Source organism: Macrobrachium rosenbergii, chromosome 26 (assembly GCF_040412425.1).
Source record: "Macrobrachium rosenbergii isolate ZJJX-2024 chromosome 26, ASM4041242v1, whole genome shotgun sequence".
In the NCBI taxonomy this organism is placed as follows: domain Eukaryota; kingdom Metazoa; phylum Arthropoda; class Malacostraca; order Decapoda; family Palaemonidae; genus Macrobrachium; species Macrobrachium rosenbergii.
Window position 1 is genome coordinate 3,340,468 of NC_089766.1, and position 24,735 is coordinate 3,365,202.

The 24,735-nt window shown below is 35.6% G+C and overlaps 1 protein-coding gene across 15 annotated transcripts; it reads left to right on the forward strand.

Annotated features, from left to right (window-relative positions):
* Positions 1-505: 505 nt before the first annotated feature.
* Positions 506-24,634, forward strand: Arfip (ADP ribosylation factor interacting protein arfaptin). Of its 15 annotated transcripts, none has more exons than XM_067127881.1 (9): positions 506-634; positions 5,702-5,970; positions 7,209-7,388; positions 8,099-8,244; positions 8,759-8,934; positions 9,375-9,549; positions 9,743-9,891; positions 12,663-12,765; positions 19,102-24,634. In XM_067127881.1, exons 2-8 carry the CDS (start codon positions 5,718-5,720, stop codon positions 12,718-12,720), a joined length of 1,137 nt encoding a protein of 378 aa, XP_066983982.1. In that variant the 5' UTR covers positions 506-634; positions 5,702-5,717; the 3' UTR covers positions 12,721-12,765; positions 19,102-24,634. The 15 variants fall into 15 exon arrangements, with proteins under 15 accessions (XP_066983982.1, XP_066983981.1, XP_066983985.1 ...); XM_067127880.1 differs by lacking the exon at positions 506-634 and adding an exon at positions 1,263-1,571; XM_067127884.1 differs by lacking the exon at positions 506-634 and adding an exon at positions 1,271-1,571 and having other exon boundaries at positions 7,230-7,388.
* The last annotated feature ends 101 nt before the right edge of the window (positions 24,635-24,735 follow it).

The window sequence follows — 24,735 nt, forward strand, 5'->3', positions numbered from 1 at the left end:
AATGCTAGTAGCGCTACACATACAAAGAGATTCGGTATTTCGAAACTCGTTTAGAGAATTCTTCAATATGAATGATTTATACAAAAGGTTGGTGACCATCGTTAAATCTGGTTAAATCTACTTCAAAAATGCTCTAGGAAAAAAATTTTCTTTATGGAAATAACGAAAACCACTTTAATATTCGTAATTTATTATCATTATTATCATAATTTCATATTTTAGACCAATGAACACGAGTCAGCTTAATGGTATGGCATTTATTAGTCAAGTAATTTGTAAAGGTTTTTAGTTTCGTTGTCGTCACTTATACAGGATAAGATATTTCATTATATCTAAAAATAAAAGACTTTTGTTTTTATTTCCGTTATGTTATCACATGTGGCACGAACGTAATAGGCTACAGAAAAATGATGACGAGCATGAACCAATGAATGTATAATACCGGATTGTATATGCGAAAACACGTAGTCTCCATGTGCCGACAAAAATAACTGATTTTCCTACACACGCTGTCCGAGGGAAGTAATCCCTTTTGACAGAAGACATTATAGAAGTTATTTCAACAGAGATAATAAGACTACTAATTCTTTTGAGTATACATTGCGCATGCATAGGTCTAGGCCAACTGCTCTTGGTAAGAGTAAACCAAAAGTGTCCCGTTTTTTATATTAGTGAAACTTAAAACTTGTTTGGTGTGTATTTCACGTATTTAGTTCTTCAGAGTATAAAGGCTTGAAATTTCTAATTCTATAAATAATTATTTGCTGTTGTGAACCAAATGTGCCTCTTAAATTTCTTAACTTTATCGTAAGGATGGTCAGGAACCTTAATTTTCTGTTACCGGAATCTTCTTGATAATTTTCCCGAAAAAAAATCAGGCAGACACACGGGAAATATAGATTAATGCGCTAACGTGGAACATGACGCCATGAAAATTATATAAATCTCGACAAATCGGGTAATATAACCACAAAACATAAGGTAGTTACTGTAACACGTAAGCTCATGAGAAATAAACGAATCGATAGGAAAATTTTAATGTATGATATTTTAAAGGCGTATGTATGATCTACACTTCGCTTAACAGAGATTAGTGTACGATAATCTTACTTTTCAACGCATCCTACAAATATGAATTTTACCAAAATCAATAAATGGAAAACTCATTACTATAATTTGTCATTTATTCTACAAATTGCATTTTAATTCTGGACTTATTCAGAGGCCAGATACGACAACTGTTGTGTAAAATCGAAAACTGTGGATTTTTGCTGTAGCAAGAAGTCTTGAAAAGTCATACAGGCGGATTTACCGTCTCTTTCGGTTTTCCGCAAGATACGGCAGTCGCCTGAATTACCCGGAACTTTAAAATCTGTAATTATGAATTTTTAGATGCGCAATTAACATTCGCATAAACGATTCGGTGCCGAAAAACAATTAAGCGAAAAACGATGACTAGCATCGTGTGTGTCTGATACGCGGCAGTGACGTCATCAGCAGACAGCTTGGTGTGTTGTGATGAGTTTTGACAGATTAAGGGTTATTAGTTCATGATCTACGGCAAATTTTAGGTGAGTATTGGCCGGCGATCAATCATTGCAATGGGGTCCGCAGCGATTTCGCGAGGAAGTCGCCCCCGAAATATGAATTTTTACCCCCCCGGGGCGAGTGGAATGGAAAAGCCTAAGGCAGGCTAAATTTCTTTGAGTTGACCAACGGCGAGTTATTTCAGGCCGCTGGATCAAACTCTGACGTGTTGTATTTGTGTTTTACGGCTGTATTTTAGTTTGTTAAGGTTAATTATCGCCTAATTGTATATTTTTATGGGCCCAAGAATTGTATTTAAACCCGCCCCTTTGATCTGAAACACAGGAGGCGGGGACAATTGATCATCGTTGTATTTTACGAAATATAATGGTGGTCTTCTTATCTCTTTAGGTATTTGCTTTCTTTCGTTTTCACATTTAAGGAAATGACAAAATTCCTCGGCAGAATTTTCAAAAGCATTGCAGGGAGGCCCGTAGCCTAGCCTAGGTAGAGCTGATCAGGTTAAAATTCACACCATAGCCTGGCATAACGGAACGGATGGAAATTGCATCATTTTGCCGTCGGGATAAAAAAGAACCGACAACTGGATTTTAATTAATACAAGAGTTTCGCAGCGGAGCGCGTCAACGGCAGAACGTCGGCTTTCTTGGGGTTCGGTGCACCGTTGGCGTTACTGAAGGTTCTTTGCTGCGTCATTTCGGCTCCCACCTGCAACCCCTTTCATGCTTTTTGCTGTACCTCCTTTCATTTTCTTTGTTCCATCTTGCTATCCTCTCTCTCTCCCAACAATATGTTTCGTGGTGCTATTGCGATATTTTCCTCCTGTTACGCCTTTCAGACCTTTATAATCTCACCTTCCCTTTCAGTGCAGAGGGACCTCATAGGTTGCAGCACTTGGCCTTTGTCCAAAATTCTATTTTCTTTCCTACTCTATTCTTGGGGGCAGTGGCCGGAAAAGGCCCTGGGTAGGGTCATGCAGTCAATTCATGGGCTAGGTAAGGACAGGTCCTGTATGACGAAATAGGTAAAGGTTGATGGTTTTGATAAACCTCGAACAGTAGCTTAGATTTAGATGTAGGGTGTAGCCTAGTGGGCGTAGGCTCACTCATTGCCTAACGCTCGCACTCCAGGCCTTCATAAAAGAAAGAAAATATCCTGAAAGTTGAGTTATGGTTTGGAAATTAATATTTTGCCAAACAAATTTATTAAAAATTCTAAAATCTACTAGTCACAGTTTTATTGTCTTTTATCAGCAAACTACTTTGGGTATTTTTTAGCCTTGTCTGTACTCCAAACAATAAGTCATGGCTTTGATTCATAATTTAGATGCCCTTTGTACCAGAATGCAACTTTTATTTATAGTGGAATCTGTATGAAAGATATTTCATAGGTAGGCTCACACTAAAAAAAAAGTAGCTCAGTTAATAAGCCTTTCAATAACTGAATATGGTAAGAAAAATAATTAAAGTAATTAAGCTACACTATTTCAATGTCTTATAGGAAACATATAAACAATGAATGAACTTTTATCCATACAAACCTCTTTAGTACCAAATTCCAAATAAAATACTGTACACCGGTATCTGCCATATATAAAAAAATACGGACTAGTATCATATGAACCTATCTTTGTATTTGTGGTACAGTATTGAACCAGTAAAAAGTTCTTGACTGACGACGATTTAGGAATTTTATGTAGAGTAAGCTGTGATTTGATGTTTTAATTTGTACTTTATTAATGCTTTGTGCAAGTAAATTCATCCTATCTCTTGTGCTGGGAATTTGTTGTTTATGTTCTTTGTAATTGAAATGTCTTATTGTTGTATTAGAGTGTGGGATTTTGTAGTAGGAAAAAATTATTAATGGCAAAAGTATTGGTAAAGTACACAAAGTAGTAGTACAGATATTGTGGCAAAAATAATTTGCTACAAATTTTGTCATTGGAGAGGAAAAGTCAGTTACCTGTTACATTGTTCACAGCCTAACCTAGGTTTCCTTCATCCTAAGATGCCATATCCTACCTAGCTCGGAGTACTGCAACATCTCTGGTACTTCTTAATCCACACAGTCTGACATAGGAATTGGCCAACTTTAATTTTGTATTATGCAATTTCACTTGCCATTTAATAACACATCCTTTTAGCCCCCCTCATAATCTTCTAGAAATGTGAATCAAAGGTCTATTCAGGTTGCTTTTATGGTATTAAGAATAATTATACAAATTTACTTTAACTATAGAAGGAAGAGTTGCCATAATGGAAAAGTATTTAGCAGAGAGTCAGAATGTTGTTTTTATCTATTGCTAAGCTCAGATTACTTCACAGCACTTTCCTTATTCCTGTGTCTTATTTTTACCACTAATTCATTATCAGTTTTAAAGGCTGCGGTTACTAGAGCAAACAATAACATTCAAACAATCTTTGTACAGCACTCAAAACAGAAACATAAAAACTAGAATGCATTATTGTCTCTCAAGTTGAAAGACATTTACTCATCAAGATTGGTTGTGAGTGCAGCCATTTTTAATTTTGATATCAATGTTTAAACCCAAGAGGTTCATGACGTCCTGAGCGAGTAGTTTTGTACTGGCTTGTGAAGAGCGCACACGCGGTTACGACTTTGTGATCTCGTTGTCTTCCCTGAAGTTTTGTCGTTTTGTTTGCCGTTTATCTGTAGCTATGTCAAAATCAGATAAACATTTTTCCACTGCTTATCATATGTATGTGCCAAGTTTTCTCCTTTTGAAGTTTTAATCATGAGAATGTTTTTGAAGTAGGAAGTTGAGAATCGTTCTCATTTTCAAGAGCTGGATATTTTTTGAATTAAAACTTGCGTATACATGAACTGTCAAAGGTACTGGAATTTACTTGGCAGATTCACTTATCTAATTGTGGTGAAGCTTCACTGATTTGTGATCTGGTACAGTAAGATTTTTTGCTTTTTCAAATAGCTTGTGTGAATAGTATTTATTTTGAAGTGGTTGTGCTATATAAAGAATAGACACTCATATTTGTCAATTTTTTATTGAAACATTGTTCCAACAGTTAGAGTTCATTAGTCGTACAATTGTAGTGATATCTCTAAGTTATGGTGATGTTAGGGATTGATAGTATTGTCTGATAAGAAACCACTTGAGATTAGGCTTTTGAGAGTCAAGAAAAAAAAAAGCAATTATCTGTCTTGAGATTAAAGGAATAGGAGCGCTTAGCTACACTGAATTGATTGAGGTTTTAATAGGCGAATATGTTGTATAGCCTCCAGGTTGATGATTTGAATTTTGTATGAAATCTTGTTGAGTTTGTGGTAAGACGTTGAAAAAGATACCTTTTTTTAGAATTTGATGTACACCACAATAATCTTATGTCATCGTTAATTTTGTAAGACTCTTTGTCACTGTTTAATCAGGGTATGTTTTTGTACCTTTAAAGAAAATAGTTACTGGTAAATCCTTGGTTTAGAAGTCCTGTACTGTTCACTGGTTGTGGTAAAATCATTAGAATCTAGAAAGTACTTTTAAACTCTGTAGTATTTATTGAAAGTGAGTTTGTTTCACACAGTGTTCCTTTGGGATGTTTCTTGTCTTCAGTCCAGATTGTGTCAATTTTTCATGTACTTTTTATCACATATCCTTTCATATTTGTGGTCGTATTTTCTGTTACAAGGCAGAAGCATTAGCCATTGACACAACACACCTTTTATCAGGACCATAGGCACAACGTGAAGACAATAAGCTTGTGTCTGAGATGTACGTTTATGCTAAGCTGAGTCACCTTTTCATCCACATAATCTGGCATAAGCTTCATTCTCATCATAGCCTTATAGGGTAGTCGTATGATATTATTTGCAGCGGAAACCTTGCAGTTTATGCAAGCGGCACTGTACTTGCATAACAAGGTTATTTGGGATGGAATTCTGTTGTTTTCCAATACTAATGCATGGTGTACATTATTCTTCCTGGTATTTTTTTGACAACTTTTTGTTTGTGTCTGTGCTGAAACAAACATAACCTAACCAAGTGTTTTTTGTTTTTCTTTATAATATTTACCATAATGTCTTTCAGAATTTCAGAAACAAAAATGTTGTGTATTTCTGCTTAGAATTGTACTTTTTTCCCAGAACTTTATCAGTTACATTTGCTCAAATTTTCCCACAGAATTTCAGAAGCAATTATGGACGGAGATCTGAGTGAAGGCGGCATGCAGAATGTTGCGCTGAATGATGGCGCCATCAATTCCGAGAGCCAGCCCCTAGCTGGAGCTGGAATGTCCATGAGCAATGCTGTCAACAACTCTGGAGGGGTGCAGTCGCCCACGTCTCCGACGCAGCCCATAGCAGTCTCTCAGAATCGGCCCACCTCTCTTCCACAGTACCCCCATAACCCAGGTTCATCATATGCCTCCCCCAATAATGCCAATAGTCCTGGTAAGTGTCTTTTTCGCTATGGAGAATTGGTAGCAATTTTTATGTCAAGAGCAGCTTTAATAGTAATTTTTTTTATGCAGATTGCTTAATTTGTGGATGCAGGTTACCTTCATCGTTTAAAGATGAATTCTGTTCGATTAGTTTTCTTCAAAACAGAGTAATATGGATAAGTTAGGACACGGTGATCACTGCATTGCATATGGTGTACCTGATTAGAAGTAGATATCTTACGTTCATTTAAGTAGGAATTGAAAGCAATTTTACTGAATAGACAGGAATATTTTACCAGCAGTTGAGTCGTTCTTACTAAGTGACAAGAAATAACTTAGATTGGACCAGATGTGCATAGTGCTTATGCATGTAAATTATCTGCTGGACCATCTAATAGAGCCCACTTGTGCAGCTGTATGTAGACTGATGGTAAGAAGACATCCGATTAATACTTAGGATCAGTATTCAATGAATTTGGAAACATCTGATGAAATTACATGCTTTGAGAACTTTCGATAGTGAGATTTATTAATAATGAAGTAAGCAAATGATAAGTGTTTCTTGATAATGTCTTCAATTCAAGAATGCAAGGAAACAAGTAATGTTGTTGGTGAAAATGGCCACAGGTCATGATATTTTGAGGAGTACTTTGTATTGTTCATGCTGGCATGTTGTTTATGGCAGGCATGAATTAGTTTGCATTTTATGAAGTTTTTAATGCTAGTAAAATAAGAGACATATGTATTCACTGTAGTCAGAGGAAGAGTGAGTTTTGTATTGCTAATTTTTATCATTTTTTGTGCCTCTGAAGTTATTGTAAGAAGTCTATTCTTGAGTAGGTGTTGAATGATGCTGGTTGATATTTTGCAACAAGTAAAGTACCTTATTAACATTTGACTCTTTTGTCAGCTTACCTAAGCTTTTCTTCCATTATTGTGCTGTACTGTATATGCTGTCATGCTTAGCGCAGCTTGCTTTCATTTTATTAGAAATGTACTGTAATTTTACTTGAAATATTTAGTCAATAGTGTCCCTTGCCATTCATTAAACTAGGTACAGTAGTTATGCAATATTTCGATAAGCCATTTCAAAAGAGTGCCCAGCCGTGTGTCTAAAGTTTGGAAGAGGCGTTTTGTGGAGTTAATGCTGAGACCCAAAATAAAGCAATTTTAAACCCCTGGACCCCTATGTAAGTAATGTTTCAGAGTACGGGAATAAGTGGTCCTGTTATATCTCGCCGTTTCCAGCCATGTCTCCCGTCCCTTTAGCAACGCCCACAACACCCAGCAGTGAAAACGGCGCAGCGGTTGTACGGTCAGGGTCAAGCAAAATGGAGAGCATCAAGACATGGTCTATCTCCACGTATAAGTGCACTAAGCAGCTCATTTCCGAGAAATTAGGCAAATCTTCACGGACAGTAGATACCGGTGAGTTTTCTGGACGTGATTCGTTTCGTGTTTTTGTTAACAGTTAACTGGGTTCTTGGAGGACTGTTCCTTTACTCACTGCTCTGTTTGATTGCTGTAAAAGATAAGTTGAAAGAAAAAAGTTTATTACCACTGTATTTGAAATACAGTAAACTGTATTTTGGTTGGTTTGTTTGTGCTGTGTGGCTTCATTCAATTTTTAAGCTGGCAAATTTTGATAGACGAAGGCCTTAATTTCCTTGTGATTGAGTGAACTCATTAGTCATCCAGTACATCTGTCATCTCTCATTTTGCAAATGATTGTAGGTCAGCTGATTCTTATGATTAGGTGTCAAAGTATTGGCATGCCAGCTATTTAAGGCCATAAATCAAGGCCACTCCATAGGTGTAAGAATGACTTTCATAAAATATCAGTGTAAGAATCAAAATTAAATTCTGAAAAGGTCACAGATAGATATCTGCTCAGTTTCTTTTCTGACATAACTTTGTGCATGCCACCCATGGGCAGTTAAACTTCCAGTTAGCAACATTAATTCTCTGTCACATCAGTATTATACTATACTGACCCCTTCATTGATCAGTGTCAGCAAAAATAGTATTTGTAAAAGCACCATTTATATATAAATGGTTATGAAATTTTAAATTTGTCTTAACTTTGTGGTCTTCACCCTGTTTTAACTGTTGAATGACGTTCAGATTTCTTTCAACAGAGCTGGAAGGTCAGATTGAGGCCCTGCGAGACACGCAACGTAAATATTCACAAATACTACGGTTAGCAAGAGCTTTATCTTCACATTTTTACCACGTTGTTCAAACACAACAGCAGTTAGGCGATGCATTCGCTGATCTAGCCCAGGTATGGTTTCAAGTGTCCACGAAGCATCTCAGACATTTTTTTGCTTAATGTTAAGTTGTTTATATTATTTGATGTTAAAGAAGGATACCACTTTTTGAGTACATTTTTAACTAGAGTGAAGAAGTGTTTCTAGTTAGCCTTGATAATTTGGGTGCCATTGCATCTTTCTTTTGCTCATTTTATCAACATATTTTTGTCCTAATCTTTATCTTGATTTATAAAGAAACAAAATGAAATCAGCAGTTAGAACTGTACATAACATATCCATATTGTAATGGAAAATAGTAATGAACAGTCAATATAGGTACAGGATTTACTTAGCTTATTTATTGATGCATAATGTAAGCATTGGTATTTTTAAAGGTTACCACTGGTTATACTTCTGTGTAGAACATTTACTATAAAGCATAATGCAATATCTCTGATGAGGGGCATAAGATTGTCATTACTGGTGATAACCTTTAAAAGACCAGACCAGCGTCTAGCTTCGTAACAGGATTATTTTTCGTTTTAGAAGTCTCCAGAGCTTCAAGAAGAATTTATATACAATGCGGAGACCCAACGAACTCTAACCAAAAACGGAGAAACTCTTCTTGGTGCATTAAATTTCTTTGTTTCCTCTGTCAACACACTTTGTAACAAGACCATGGAAGATACTTTACTCACCATCAAGCTTTATGAAGCCGCAAGGTGAGTTTATGCATTTATCTTTCGTAAGGATGTGACAGTAGGCTTTTTGTGTTGCCTTATGTCTGGAAGTTTTAAAGAAATGTTCTGAATGTATGCAGCGTTAGAGCTTATTTTCTCAGATGGTATTAAGTGGAAAGATGTTTGGCATTATTGTGGGCCTCCACTTCCTCAGTTGACTGAGGTTCCCTCTGGCTTCCCAGTATTGAAAAATGATGATAAATATCAAAATAATACTTTGTCCTGATACAGGAAATGACTGCAAAGAAGGAACAAAGAATAAAAAAATGATTGCAAGGAGGAGACAAGGAATAAAAAAATGACTGGAAAGAAGAGACAAGGAATAAGAAAATGACTGCAAACAGCAATATTTCCTTCTGTGTACGAACTTTCAAACAGTCTGTCCATCATCCTTTCCTTGATAACACTTCTGTCTCTTACAGGGTGGAATATGATGCCTACCGTAGTGACCTTGAAATGCTATCACAACAACCAAGGTCTGAGATAAGTAGCATCAAGTTAGAGGAGGCACAGAGGAACTTCAGTATGCACAAGGCTCACTATGACAGATTGAGGGCAGACGTAGCAATTAAACTAAAATTTTTGGATGAAAATAAGGTGATGGTTTTTTTCTTGTTTTTTTAGCTCATGTTATTGTTGACACTCATTACAGAATGTTGTCTTTCATCTCAGATAAAAAAGTATTTGCATTTTAGCAAAATTGATATAAATCTTGAATGTCATTCATTTTATTATTGTAGATTATTCACGTTATGGTAGATTATCTCTAATGTCACTTTTAAATCTTTAGGTTAAAGTAATGCACAAGCAGTTGCTATTATTCCACAATGCCGTTTCGGCATATTTTAGCGGTAATCAGACTGCCCTAGAAGCAACGCTTAAGCAGTTTAACATTAAACTTCGCAGTCCCAACACAGCTCCACCCTCTTGGCTTGAACAGTACGTATAATCATTTTCTTTTTATTATTTTAGAGGATTATTTTTCTTTGGTGGGTAGTGTAACTCATTCTTGTATAGTTACTTGTACTATAATTGATACCAGTGTATCTGTATTGTAAAGTTTGTAGTATAATTTTTTTTCATTTTATTATTTGGGCTTAAGCTCAGAAGGCATTAGACCTTGCAGGTAATTGTGAAGAACAAAGAAATATATGTGTGCTTTAAATAAGCTCAAGTTATCTGTTATTCTCCAGCTGTATTGTTTACACTATTTGTTTTGGTGCTGAGGTTAACAGATTTTTCAGTTAAAGGGAATTTAGTAGTGTAAATAGCCCTTCAGTGTCCATCAAATATGACCAATGAGTAGTAAAATTAGTGTGAAGGTTTTGATCACTACACAAGGTCATGCACCCATTGGAATCAAGGATGTGAGCATTTGGCATCACACCATAGTACTAAAGATTTTTAGCAATATGTTCTTGACCCCAAGTTGCAGCGATTTCCATCTTTAATTTTCGTCCTCTCCCCTGATTCTCTTCTTTCTGGCTCTTCCACTTTGATTTTTCTGCTTCGGTATTTACCCCTCATCTGTGATTACAAATGTTTAAATCTTCGGTATTGACCCATACTTTGTAGGAGGGAAGTTTTGGGCTAATCTGATCTGGAGTGAAAATTTTACTTGGTAGTCTTTTTTTTTTTTTTTTTGATGATCAGTCTTTATAAGATATTCAGATATAAATCTGGCTGTCTGTATGTTAATTTTTATCTTCTTTAACATGAATTTTGACAGTCTTCATATGGTAATTTACTAGTGGTGTGGTCTGTTTGGAGATAAGTTAAGTATACCGTAGTTTAACCAGACCATGAAGGGTTGCTTAATTAGCATGATGAATTGTTATACAGATGTTTCATGAATACGGAAGGTAGTCGACCTCGGAAATGTGCGTAGCCCACCGAGACCAAAGTTTATTTTAGATTCTGTATGAAAAAATCTTACATGCAAAGACAAATCCTCATTTTACTCAAGCATGCCAGTTGAAGGTAAACTAGGTTAAGAGCAAATGGCTGTTGTAATTACTCTGTGAACTCTAATGATGAAGAGCACAGGCACTGCTTTGTGAAATTTTAAATTTCAAACAGGCACTGTTTTGTAAAATTCCAGCTCTGAGGCAAGCACTCTTTTGCGAAATTCAAAAGCAAAGGGTAAATAGTGTTTTGCACAGTGTAAGGGTGAAGTATAGGCATTGTTTTATTAAATTTAGGAGCTAAGGCAGGCTTTGTGACTGGTGATACCTCATGAAAGTTAAGCCAAAAGTTACATATAGTGATGGAATAGCATTTTGTCTCCAGCATATAATGTTCTGCATGATATTCTACCTAGTTCTGTATTGTGTAGTAGAAGTAGCAATATCTCCCATCTGTTTAAATGATATTTTATTACAGGTAGAAGCTTTATGTTGTAGTGCAAATCAACTGAGAATATTTTTTCTGATCTGCATATTCTGTTTGTTTTTAAGTACATATCTCTTTTATTTGAGTCTGCATCTAATTGACTCGCATAAGTACTGTTGAGGAAAATTTTAATTAAAAGCTGTTATGGTTATCAGTTACATACATTAAAGAAATGATTATTAAAAGTAAAAGTTTGTTCAAGGAATTTTATATTAGGCTTTGACAACTTAGTGAACAAGTTTCAAAGTACTGTATACTGTACTTTCAAGTTTACTGTTTGTCGTTATTCTTTATCCTATTAGCCAGAAAGCATGCTCTTAGATTATTTAGTTTTTTCAGGTTTTTGACATTTTATTTATTATTTGCTTCATTATACTGTGATATGAGAAAAAATTTAGACCTAGTAAGTCCTTTTATACATATGGAATATATCTTTTAAGAGTATTTGTTAGAGATGAATATAAAAGGCATAGTTTTTGAAGTGACTGAAATAGGCTACATCCCCAATACTTATACAACATTAAGCATTCCATGAAAATTATTATCCAAGCATTAATTAATAGTCATTATTTTAAGTTGCTGTTGTATTGCTTTTTGCATCCATTTTAATCGAGATTATGGGGCTATTAATTGTGCCAATTTCTTTCAGTTTTTCAGTTTTCTTCCTTTGTGGGACAAACTTAATGGCAGCCTAAATTTCAATTAATATTTAATGCCTGTCCAACCGTTACCACGTCACCGTAAATGTGTTGGAAGATCTACGCTGCATATCCCTCAATCTGTTTGCTGTCGTCTTGCATGGATTCACTCTGTCTCGGCCAACAGTTTCCTGAATGTTCAGACTGTTGTACTGTCATTTCTTGTGCCCTTCCTCTGTTACCATTGCCCATTGCCTTCTGTGTCACTTGGCTTCATGTACGTGCAATTGCCCTAACCTTTCATCCATTGCAGTGCCCTCATACTCGCTGAATGCACTCCATTTGCGGCTTTCCAGCTGGCACAACATTCACCAACACACTAACACACTTATATGTCTATTTTGTCATGGAAGATTAACATTAGGACAGGGTTTTATTGTTTTGTGTTGATGCTTCTCTTCCCATTGCTTTGAAAACCCTTACCCAGTTCTCACATACCCAGCAACTGTATTTGTTTCTTATTTAATTGCTGAGCAAAATATCAAAATAGGTGGCAGTAATGCTAATGTAGTGTAAGGGGGCCCACTTGTAGCCGTTGTTTCTTTTGTTTCTGTTTATTTAAGGCTAGACATTATTATTTTCAGTTATATTCTAGTTTGGTATTTTTTGCTTACTTTTCAGATCTGTGCCAGAGACGTTTCAGACAATTTTTGGTAGTCTAAACTCCCCAACCAAGTAACATAAGCCATCACTTTCACATTCTTATAACTATAAATCATTTCAGGCAAGTAATAGTGCTTAGTGTATTTGTTATTGTGTATATGTAGCATTTTTCCCCCCTGCTAGCACTCATCCCCTGTTGTAACAGCAAGGAAGGTCTTGGTTAGCCTTAGGTGTCAAGGGAGAGGCCTTTATTGTAAGAAGGACAAAGAAAAGGCAAATTCTTTGAGATTTGCTTCGTTTGATTCAGACATGTAACTTCTGTTGTGGCCCCTGCATGTCAATTTGTTTCTCGATGTTACTCTATGTTACTCTTTGGTTTGAGGTTCTTTAATGAAGAAATGTCATATAGCTTGAGGGTTGGGCTTCATCAATGAGCTCTCTTATCCTTTCAGAGCGTAAGTTGATGAAGTGAGGATATTAAATGTTGAGGTTTCATATCAGTAATAAAGTTAGTGTTTATTATCACAATTAAATGAGACACTGTAACCAAATTAGGTTTGACAAGAGAGAAGTTGTGGTCTTTGGCGATGGTAAGTCATGAAGCCTGAGAATGTGGTTCCCCATGAAAGGGTACCGTATACAGGGTGCTTCCCATGTGGCACTGTTTGTCGTGCTAAAGGTTCTTAGCAGTGTCCATTTGACCTCATTATGTTGCTCTTTTTGTACTCTAGTTTTAATCTATTAATAGTAAAATTGGACTTAGTTTTATCAAGGCTGTAAAACTGCATTTGTCATTGACTTGTGCACCACCATTGGAAATTAATATTGAAGATCAAGGTTTGTTCTGACGAAAATACAAACTGCCTTTTATGTAGAATTTCTAGTGCCAGCTGTAAATGGTGGTTGTTGAATTATGTTACCAAGTAAAGTGATAGCAGGCAGGTAGGTAAGGGGGTTGGTGGTACCACCCACTCATCTGTCTGGGGGCCCCTCACTTTTCAGGTGTCATTGAGTCCAGGTGTTTCTGCCGCTGAGGAGCTTCTTGACTGAAGATTTTTTGTAACTAGATGATTTTTGTGTCGGTGGTTTTATGCCTGATGCTTCACCTCTTTCTGTATGAAGGATGTTATCCACAAGTTGTTTGATACCTTCTTAGAACATTGTAAAGTTACCAAAGCTCCATTTGGACAGAAACACTTCACACTTAAGGTTCACGCATAGCGCACTTACGGTTCACGCATAAGGCTGTAGATTTGTCAGGCTCTTCTATTGCTGGATCTACCTCAGTGCAAGAGTTATGGAACACCTGATAGATTTGGCCTGAAGATGTGACATCCTCCCTTCCCCATAAGGTGTTGGTTGTAACAATGTTATCTGTTTGTTTGTGATATTAATTGCTACCTCTCAAGTTTCCTGAGAGTGGGTGCTTTTTCATAAGGGCCTGACTCTAGCACAGGTCCTTATCAGCCTCAACATCAGATTCTTCAGGCTGTATAGAGGGTTACAGAAGTCGCTCCTTGCCCTGTTCATGCACTTAACTAGGAAGTTGATATTCTGAGTGGTGATAGGAACAGTGCCAGCTAAGTTCTGTGAGACAAACTTCCCAACTATAGGAGTAAGTCAAGTTGGCTACCTTTTTAGAAATAGGTATATTGCAGGTAAATCTTTTGAGTTGATTGGTATGTGTAGATTTCAATTTAATTTAGCAATATGTTATATGGAGTTACTGATAGCTGTGGTATATCCTGAATGTTCAGATGTTGGCCACAATTATAGTGGCCTGTGTTATTTAATCAGATTCTGATACCTATCAGCAGCCTCTTGATAATTTAACTAAGCGCTGAATGGCCTTAGTTGCCCCAGTACTTGGCATGTATGCCTAAAATGTATAAATCAATCATTCTTGATAATTCACGATCTACTGTAATATACATTTTTCCTAGGTATACAAACCTGAAGTTTTTTTTTATCAAAATCCCACATCAAAACAATCCTACATTGTCCTTGTGGCCAAAGAAAAAAATGAAGTCCTGCAGGCAATTGAGTGGGTGGTACCACCCACCCTTCATCTGTCTGTTAACTACTTTGTTAACAAGCTTCAACAACAGGTTCCTACTGGCTTTGTATATCTAGGTAAAATACAAATTGCTTTTAAGAAATCTGATATACTGTATTCTTTTGTTTGTTTGGACTAGTGCCCCCTCATTTTTGTTTCCCATTGTATCTTTTGGTTTATTCTGACCAAGATTAGATAATGGCATCGAGTTTCCCCTAAAATCAGGATCTGCTTGAAATTATTCAATTTTAAAAGGTTATCCTACTAAGAAATTGTTGCATTTTACTAATGCAAACTTTGATGTTTACTGCATTTTTTCCCATTTACATTGAAGAACAAATCACCCAAGTTTCAGAGCAACCCATTTCAGATGATTTTGAAAATCTTGTTGATGACTCTTCATCCACCAAAAGAATTTACTTGCTCACAAACAGGAGTTGGAATAGGTTTTTAGGGGCTAACCATATAAGGTTTCATATCAGGTAATAGCTGTGTTTCATTTGCAGTAGGCGAATGATCATAAACTCAGAAAGGCTCTTTCAGAAAATGCATTCTTGAAGATTCTTGAATTGCCCAGTCTTCCAGTCAGGGTTAGACTTGCTGGGGTCATTGTTCTTCACAACTTTGGAACAACAGAGAGAAGTATTTTTATAAATGGTAGACAATGCCAATTCTTGAAAGATATACAGTACTGTGCACTTATGTGAATTGAAGAAGTATTGCCATAACTCGACCCATTTCTTTTTCCGTAGTTTTTTATAGTGTTATTTTGGATATTTTTGTGTTTAAGGAAAAGAAAAAGACTTTCTTGCTTTAGTTTGTTATTTGACTTCAGTGTTTAGGTAGAATTTTGTATCTTTGTTATTGGGGTTAAATATACTAATTACAAGTGTGTCCAGTGAGAAGTCACGAGTGTGTAAAGTAAGTCGCTACTACTAATGATATGATATGATAAGGGATGCATTTTTCTTTTCTTGATTTTAAGAGATATGGCTCTTGTGTTCTCACAGTCTGAGAGGTTGACTTTTTTTGTTAAGTTTTTATGTTTTTTCCCTCATCTTTTGTTGGGATGCTTTTTAATACAGCTACTATTCATGATATCAGACTTGATAAGTTGCATGTCACGGGTGAAAAACAGTTACAGTTCTCTGTTTAGTCTCGAGGGCTAACATCTCTCTGTAACCGTGGAGAATTAGAGCACCCACATTTACAGATTACTGTAGTTGTTTTCTGGAGTCATATATGGCTGTTAATGAAATCTCCATAATTATCCCTAGAATAAGGGTGCACTACGCAAAGCTAATGGCTCTTGCTTTTAGATTTCAGTGTAAATAATACTGTACATTCATTCTCTTAAGGTTCCTAACTGCATGATGAATTTGTGTGTTTCCTGTGTATGTGGACTTCATTTATTTTTTATTTGACTTGGCTGCCGATGCCGCGGCTTCTGTCTCACCGGTCTCCCGTTCTTCCTACAGGGGTGAATACTAGTGAAGTGAGGAGTTTAAGGTGTTTGTATACAGATGATGCCAGTGTCACATGCATCGGGTTGGGGAGATGTGTTAGGAGATCCATGAGTCACCAATTATGTCGGTCGAGTCTCAAGTCGAGACTGTATTTGAGTGCTGTTTGAGCTTGTTACTCTTGAGGATGTTCAAAATGAGAATTTTTATGGATGCTGAAAGAAAAATCCTATGCATTTTTGTGAATGGAAGTACTTGACAGAAATTAAGGACAGTGTGAGACAGTTGCAGTTTGATTTTTGACAGTAATGAAACATCTATTTTATATTAAATACATATCTGATGATAAGGTTGATTCTGATGCTGTATAATGTATAAAGCCTGAAGGATTTGTAAAGTTGTATCAACTGTTTCATTGACTACTTCTGAATGTAACTGTGTAGTACTATTTCTTTTGATATTTTTCATATCCTGGATATTACTGTCAAGTTCAGGCAATGTAGGCCTGAAATCAGGATGGTTTACAGTGTACTATAGTTGACTATTTGCTAACTAGACAGCTTTTGAAGGAAGGAGTATTTCTTATTGGGTGAATTTGGGAATGTCAGTTCAAATCTCAAGGAGCCTTGCTTATTTCTACTTGCAAATCACAAGATCGCTTAATTTAATACAGCTGTACATTATAGCACTGCTTTGTAAGTACCAACACCTCGATTTAATGATAATTGGTCAACAAGAGGTTGATTTGTGATAACTGATCTTGTAGTGACAGGAGAATGGTATTGAATGTAACAGTCAACGTTACTGTGGTCTGATTTACATATAGAAATGCTTTTCATACATTCTGGTAATGATGCTGTAGCCACATGTGAGAAGTGGATTTTGATCAATGTAGAGAAATGTTACCACGATGTCTGTCGTGTTGGAAGTGGTATTCGTAAGTTGCATACCATAATGTAGTTGAGTTGAAAAAATACTTGAATATGTTACTGAAATGTTTGACTAGGTCGTTATAAGTCAGTCATTTTAAGTTCCTTGAAGTGCTTGCAAAATATGCAGATTTGGTTTAACTGCTGCAGTGTTTCATATCTTGCATTTAGTAAAATTTTGCAATGAAGGGGTATATATATTTTCCATTGCAAATTTAATGTTTGTACATAATTAAGCATGTATTACTTAGCTTTAAAGGTAGTCATTTCCAAATACGGCTGTGACTTTCTTGTGCATGTTAGTGATAACACTGATTCTCTTATAAGTTAGGAATCTCGTACACAATTTAAAAAAGATATAAAAGGTCCCTAGAATGAATGTTTTGCCGTGTGCTTTACTGTGGAAAGTTTCGTATCTGAAATGCCCTTTTGACCTGGGAGTTCTCCTTTAAAAATAAAATAAGCTAGAGAAATTAGTTTATGGATTAGATTTTAAAAATTAGGCTATTTAGGAACCTTTTGTCTTAAACTACTTGAATATAGTACTGCATTTGTTTTAACTTAATGACATGAAGTGTTTGCCTGGTGGCATCGCTTAAACTTGAGTTATGATTTTCATAAGTGCTTCAATTTTACTTCAAAAGAAATGCTTTGAATAGATTTGGTTAGTTAGCTCTTGTACTGTGGCAGGACCTTATAACTGCTTTGTTTATGCTCTTGGATGCTTAAGCGGAATGCTTTTTATTCAGGTTCAGGGTGGTATATCCTACCTGAACCTTCAGTCACCCATTTTGCAGAGACTATTTGCTTCCTGTTAATTTTTATTCGGCACCTAGATTAATCCTTTCTCACCATTAAGGGGTTTTCAGCCTTACCTTAATGCATTCTCTAACTATTTAAGTTTTTATTATACTTCTTGAGTATTTGAACTTAAATTCAAGAAAACCTGGCCCATAACATATTGTTTTCACTTTCATTTACTGTACTTGGTTCAAATAGCACCCTGATTAAAGAATTTTATCTCTTTATGCTTTAGCTTTTACAGTATTCAGAAAATGTAATCTTTTCTTATCCCTCACTTTTTTTTTTTTTAATAGAATGGATCTCTCATCTTCCTTACTGTGAAATGCTATCCATCCCTCACCAGTTTCTTCTTTGTAGCACTGCTAAATCTTTTGGATTTCCCAGGATGTTTTCTCAACTAACCTATTTTACATCCTGCAAGTGTTTCATTCTTGTTTATTTTTATATGGAAGATTGAGTTATTTACTTTTAAAGTTTTGGAATTTCATCTAAGCTCTGTACACAGTTTTTTGATAGCAACTTTTTTATTTTGAAGGTTACTTAGTTAGAACTAGGGGACACGCTGATGAATCAATTTTGACTTGTCAGAACTTTGTGGCTGAGAATTGTGGTGAAGTTTCATACGTCTTTTGGCAGTTGTTTTCAGTGCTTTTTGAATCTTGATTTTCATAAGAGAAAAATGGCAGGTTAGGTCTTTAATGGCAATGACTTTCAACAGCATGCTTTATTCTGAAGACTTATAAGATGTCTCATGCTTCATTCAATATTTGTGTTGTAATGAACCGATGCTGACGCTCGCATCATTGCTTGAAACTTATGGTCGGCCAATTCTTCGTTTCTAACTTGGAGGAAATGATCTGAAAACTTGCTCCACTTGAACTTTTTGATGGGTAAACATCTATAGACACATGAAACTTGAACGTTTCCGACATCCAGCGATAGCATGTTCTTCGTGCACCAGCGAAGATAATGTTAACTCCCAGAACTGCGGGCTTTTTGCAAAATGCAAAGGTTGCATGTCTGTTATTTTTCTCATTTTATTTGTGACTTGTCTGGCTTCAGTGTTCAACAATATTTACCATTGCCTACTTATTTATTTATTTGTTAGCCAAATGCCATGCACTCGTCTTTTAACTGGATGGCTTTTCAAAAGGTTACTTTTTTAATATGATTGACTGATTACATATATATTTTTTTTGTTGCAGAAAGTGAATGATCAGCCTAAAGGAATTTTATTTTTCTATGTAGCTGCGAGGAACAAATGTAAGTAAACGCTGACATTTAGTTACATGAACTCCAAGTGATTGTGAGGATGCTATATATGGCACATTGACATTGAAGCATATATATATTCGCAAATCATGAGCTTTCTAAAGTTTTTACAAAATTATAACCATGTTTGTATCATAAAGTTTGCAAAAAAAAAATTATCCTGTGATTGAGCAAATGTTTTATTATGAATTGGCAAGTGCCCATGTAAAACAGAAGTAATAAGAAATATTCTTAATTCTCCTGTTGTATATTTACATGTTTACAAAGACTTCAATTGAAAAAATCATGGCCAAGTAAATGTCACTTAATGCCATATGCTTTATTAAGAGGGCATTATTATACAGAGGAAATGTGGCTTCATATTTTATACTGTAAAATCTGGGTCATGTGTTAAACTCACGTGTATGATACTTGTAGTTTTTGTGTAACGACTTAGTAATGCCTAAGAAATATTTGCAATATTCGTGTATCGTTTACAATGTTTCGTTTCTCTTTGTTTCAAGATTTTACCCAAGTTAGGGGTGTGCAATTTCATAGGAAATTTGTCAGATGGAAGAAAATGCCTTATCATTGAAGTCCAAGTGGTAGGGAAGCTTTAAAAAAAAAAGTTGGTTGACAAAGTGATATGCTTCACTGTGCAGTTGAAGATGTTTGAAAACCTGGTGATGAAATTTTGTAAATGCTGCTGTGGTCCATTGTTCGGATCAGTAATTTAATCACATCTGCTCGCATATTGTAGGTTCTACAAATTTAATATCGATATTAGTAATCATTCTAGTCAATTTTGTATGGTTACATCAAATTGTACTATTACACTTTGTAGTTACCAGTAGCTGCACATTTGTAACATGATACAAAAATTATGAAGGCTAAAGAACCAAAAATCAATCAAGACATTACTGTGTAATGGATTTTGTCATTTTCTTTCTTCGTCTAGTCATCTACCTTGTCTCTTCGAATTTTTTTTTTCATACCACAGTAGGAATGAGCCTTTTAACGTGTAACCCCCAAACTGTTGCTGCTCGTTCAGTGATGGTCTTAGTTTGTTTCATTCCATTATCAGTGGGTTGTAAATGGTTCTAAGGGGTCATTGCTTGATTTTATAAGCCTTCTTGACCCAGAATGAGAGAGAGCAGGTTAAGCAATCGTGATTGGGTAATAAAAAGAACAATGCCTTTTGAACAAAATGCTCTAGGAACAACCTTGAAAATATAGAACACTCCAAGTATAGTGCCAGACAGCAGTATTCTTGATGTCTTACTCGCGAACAAGTTTGTAGAGTTTCTTTGTCTCACTAACAGGAGAGGCCCAATAAAAATAACTGCAGAACAGTTTTGGGGTTAGTTCCTCATTCCTTGCCTGTGGTATCGCAACAGCCAAAGCCACTGGTGGTAATATGCCTTGCTGGTTCCTATAACTTCATGGTTTTCTCCACCTGGATTTCTGGTCAGCCAGATTCTTTTTCACTCTATTTTTCTGTGTATAATTGAGAAAGAGAAATTGTTTTTACTTATTCATTTAGCAGAAGGGGACCTTACTAAAATCCAGTAGACTCTTTGTCTGGTTGGACTTCAACTGATAACTATTCTTCTGTTGTCAAAGCTTTGTAAGTGCTTATACATTCCTTCTCGGTTGATTCCCAAAATTTAGGAAGAAAAATAGTAATAAACAGGTAATGAATTACAACAATACATAGAAAGATCCTGAAAAATGTGTAGTATATATTCTATATATGTTTCAACTTACATCTGTTTCCTTGGACAGGAGATTACTGCAGGTGTTATTTGAATAATATATACTTTAGATAAATAAAACCTAGTACAGCGTCTTGAAGGTATCATGTTAGGAATGAAAATATAAATTTTATTTACTAAGTGTCATTAAGTGAATGGTACAACCGTTCCTAATTTGTACATATTTTAATACTGTACCAGAGTTTTTTCTGGTCACCTTTACTAAGGAAAAAACAAAATATTCATTGAGTTGGATATTCCTAACAATTTTTTTTTCCATTTTTTTTTTTTTGGTTACTTGAAGTTGTTTTGGGTGTGTTGTTTGTATGTGCCTGTAATAATTTACAAATGGTGATCTTCATGCTACTTTTATTTTTAAGGTTTGTTATTATTATTATTATTATTATCGGCTGTATTTTCCAATGTGAACAAAGGTACGAACAAGGGGACTTCTTCACTCCGTGAAAGTTAAATTTGGAGACCCTGTTGAACGTAGTCATTAGGATCTGTACTCTTAAGGAGAACTGGTTTGCAAAACACATTGCCCTTTGTGTCTGCAATGAAAGTTTTATGTTATTTTTCATATATTCACTGTTTATCACCTGCTGGACAATACATAGCTTCAGATGGTTAGAAGAGGGGATAACCTGCTTTTTTGCATTTGTGTATATAAGGATTAACAGGACAGTCGGAACAATGTGATCTATTTCATCTCCTCGCCTTGTTCTTACCTTCTGTTTAGGTTTGAAAATATGGTAGTAAGTGTTCAACATTATAGGCTAACTTAATTAGTTTTGTCAAGTGTAACAACACTGTAGTTGTATATACTGGTTTTGCATATTCAGAGATTGTTTATGCCTTAGATAACTGTGTGCAATAGTATGTTCTTTTACGCGTGAGAGTCTTGTTGACAAGAAGTACCGGGCGTTTTATAAGTTTATAGAAAGGGACGAAAAAAAGTATTTCGATGAAAATCACGTTTTGTTTTAAGTAGCTTTGCTAAGAGTTAGTGATAAGGATATTGATAGTTATTTTTCATTTCTCATGCCCTCCGATGCGAGGCATGAATTGTCTTTCCCCCTAACTGTATTTCCTTTTCATTTCCAAGAGATCTTATCATTTACGACATGGTCATGTCTTCACATAATATTCCCCCATGTGATCTGGCTTAGGTATAACACATTCGTCAAAGAATTAGCAGAGTGTCTGTTTCCATAGCTAGGATATGTTGAGTGCTCTGGTACATTTACCCACATTTTAGATCGTATCAAGAATACTGTACTGTATTGAGAGAGGAAAGCTGTCAGGCTTAGTCATACCGTACAGGACTTTTCACTGTTGAAGTATGTATTGATGCATTTCATTTTAGTGCAGTGTATTATTTGGCAAATATTGAAACAGTATATTCAATACAGGAAGAGTTATCTGTAGAAGTAGATTATAAATTAATGGAGCCTGCTGATAATATGTACCACAATTGGTCTGAAACATATTTTAAGTACAGTATACCGTCTGCAGGGGTCTAGCACCTATAACTACAGCGCGCTTTGCACGCCACACTTCAGGTCATGCTTTAGATAAATTTTTTTTATTTTTAACTCTCCCTTTGGTCTCCTCCAGTCCAGCATCTTTCTCCTGTCCCAGTTCTCACCTCATGAAAACCAGTCCTTGCGGGCCAGCCCAGTAAGTCAAGCAGTACGAGTTAGTGGTCAGGTTAAGCTAAATACTTTGAGTATATAAAAAAACCCATTTTCAAATTCAGTATTGATAGGTATGTTGCAGCGATTAGTTATGAAAAATGGGTTGCTGTTCACTGTCACTCAGCTGTCAGACTATTTGTTGCAGTATTAAGAGCCTGTTTTATCCTTCGAGTAATATCGGTAGGAAACCCCATCATTTCATCATTTAAAGGTTGTTCAATGGCAAAGTAGTTCTTCGCTGCCTCAACTACATAACTTTTTGCCAATATCAGGCCTGATTAGAGCATATATGAAAACAATATTGCCCACATTTTAAGGTAGGCAGATGAAAAGTCCATGAACTGTATTGATCATTGATAGTTTTAAAATTAAGTGTAGACTAGTTCTCTGATAAACAATATTTTATGAATTATTGAAATCATGCATTGCATAGTTTTCGTATTTTGACCGTATTTGTTTTAATTCAAGTTGGATAAAGCAGTTTGTTATCAGAATAGGCACTGTCCTTGACTTTATTGATAGACTGCCATTTTTAGCAATATCCATCATTCTGTGCATTATTTGGTTTTGTTTTCATTTTTTGGCAGTTCAGTTTCAACGTAATTTATACATTTTACCCAAATGAGCTAGATGCAAGTTTTTTCATGGCTTTAAGTTCTGAGATAGACAACATAGCTTTAAAAGTGCAGTTCTTGCATTCCTTTTTATTTTTGAGTGTTCTCTTTGGTTTCTTTGCACTTAATTGTCCAGCTTCTTGAATTTTACTTTCTGTATTTCATCTCTCATCATGACAAATCCTTTTGGGCAATTCCCAAGAGTAGAAATGTGGCATTGTGGTCTAGCTGACCTTTTGAGGTTTCAATTTCCTCATATTTCCGGCTTGCAAGATTCCAGTGAAATCACATGACAATCTGGAAGACAGTCTGTTCAAACTTTTTCTTTTAATTTTTTTCATTTTTGAATACTGTACAATAAAATGCAGGTATTCCACTTCAAAATGGCAGTGTAACCAGAAAATATTTTGAAAATTTCATTCATTTAACAGCAAGTCGTAAAAAACAAAAACAAAAAGTTTCCCTTTAAGTGGTTAGTCTACAGACAAGTTATGTGACTCATGGAATCTCTCTTAAGGGTAAAGCAACTTTATTGTAAGGCTTCTGTTTTGATTGATGTACAGTACTGTAGTTGCTTAAGAGTGAGTTTGCAGTGCAGGCTATCTAGTTTGTTTAGTTTTCTATTTAAGGGTGCCTTTCTTGAAAAGCCTGTCCAGATTATAGTCCTTAGATACCAGAGGTGTAGTTTTATATTTTGCTGCCACAAAGAAGCAAGAAATTAATTACATCATCCATACTAGTTTTCCTAATCAGTGGTGTTATTCATGCATAACAACCCTACTCTGTTTCCAAGTGCTTTAAAAAACTGCTTCCTTTTTAAGTGGCGTGGGTCACAGATACAGTTTATCCAGTCATTACATATTCAGTACAGTATAGAGTACATGGAAGTTCAGGGGCATTTAACTACAGTCAGCTTTGCAATAGGTAAAAATCTCAAGAGACACTTCTATTAGCATTGTGGCTTCTTTCACAGTAACTGCATACATGAATACCTCACAGAAGCTTTTTAGTTTGCAGTATAGAAGACATTCTTGTTGCAGGTTGTGAAGAGTGCAATAATTGTTAGCCCTCATTTTTTTTCAGTACCAAATAATCTTAGAAGTTTGGGAACTTGAAACAGTCAAATGTAGGATGTTGTTTGTCACTGCACTTGTGTTACTTTCTTAATAAGTGTATCAAGAGGCAGCTGAGCATTCCCACAGTTGAAGTCAGAAGAGTCTTATATGTGGGTAAATGGACCTAGAGCCCGCTACTGCTCTTCAAAAAAAAAAAAATACCTCCCCAGAGCAGATTCACTAATAGTTAGCCTTGGTCATTTTGTACGCATTAGTTCCTGATAAGGAAGGTAATGAACAGGAGTCATCGTGAAAAGCAGGAATTTTTGTTATGTAATAAATAATAGAACAATGTATTACTGAATTTTGTTTGTTATTTTCCTTAAAATTGTATCATTGCATTGGAAGCTGTTATGGCTCTGTTAACACCAATACACATTTCAGAGCTTTTGGAGGTAAACTATC

Excerpts from the sequence above, each read along its gene's own strand:
- Arfip (XM_067127872.1), top strand. The coding sequence starts at position 4,227 with ATGTCAAAATCAGATAAACATTTTTCCACTGCTTATCATAT. Across the intron at positions 8,245-8,758 it reads CATTCGCTGATCTAGCCCAG|AAGTCTCCAGAGCTTCAAGA; the intron begins GTATGGTTTCAA and ends TTTTCGTTTTAG. Across the intron at positions 8,935-9,374 it reads AAGCTTTATGAAGCCGCAAG|GGTGGAATATGATGCCTACC; the intron begins GTGAGTTTATGC and ends TGTCTCTTACAG.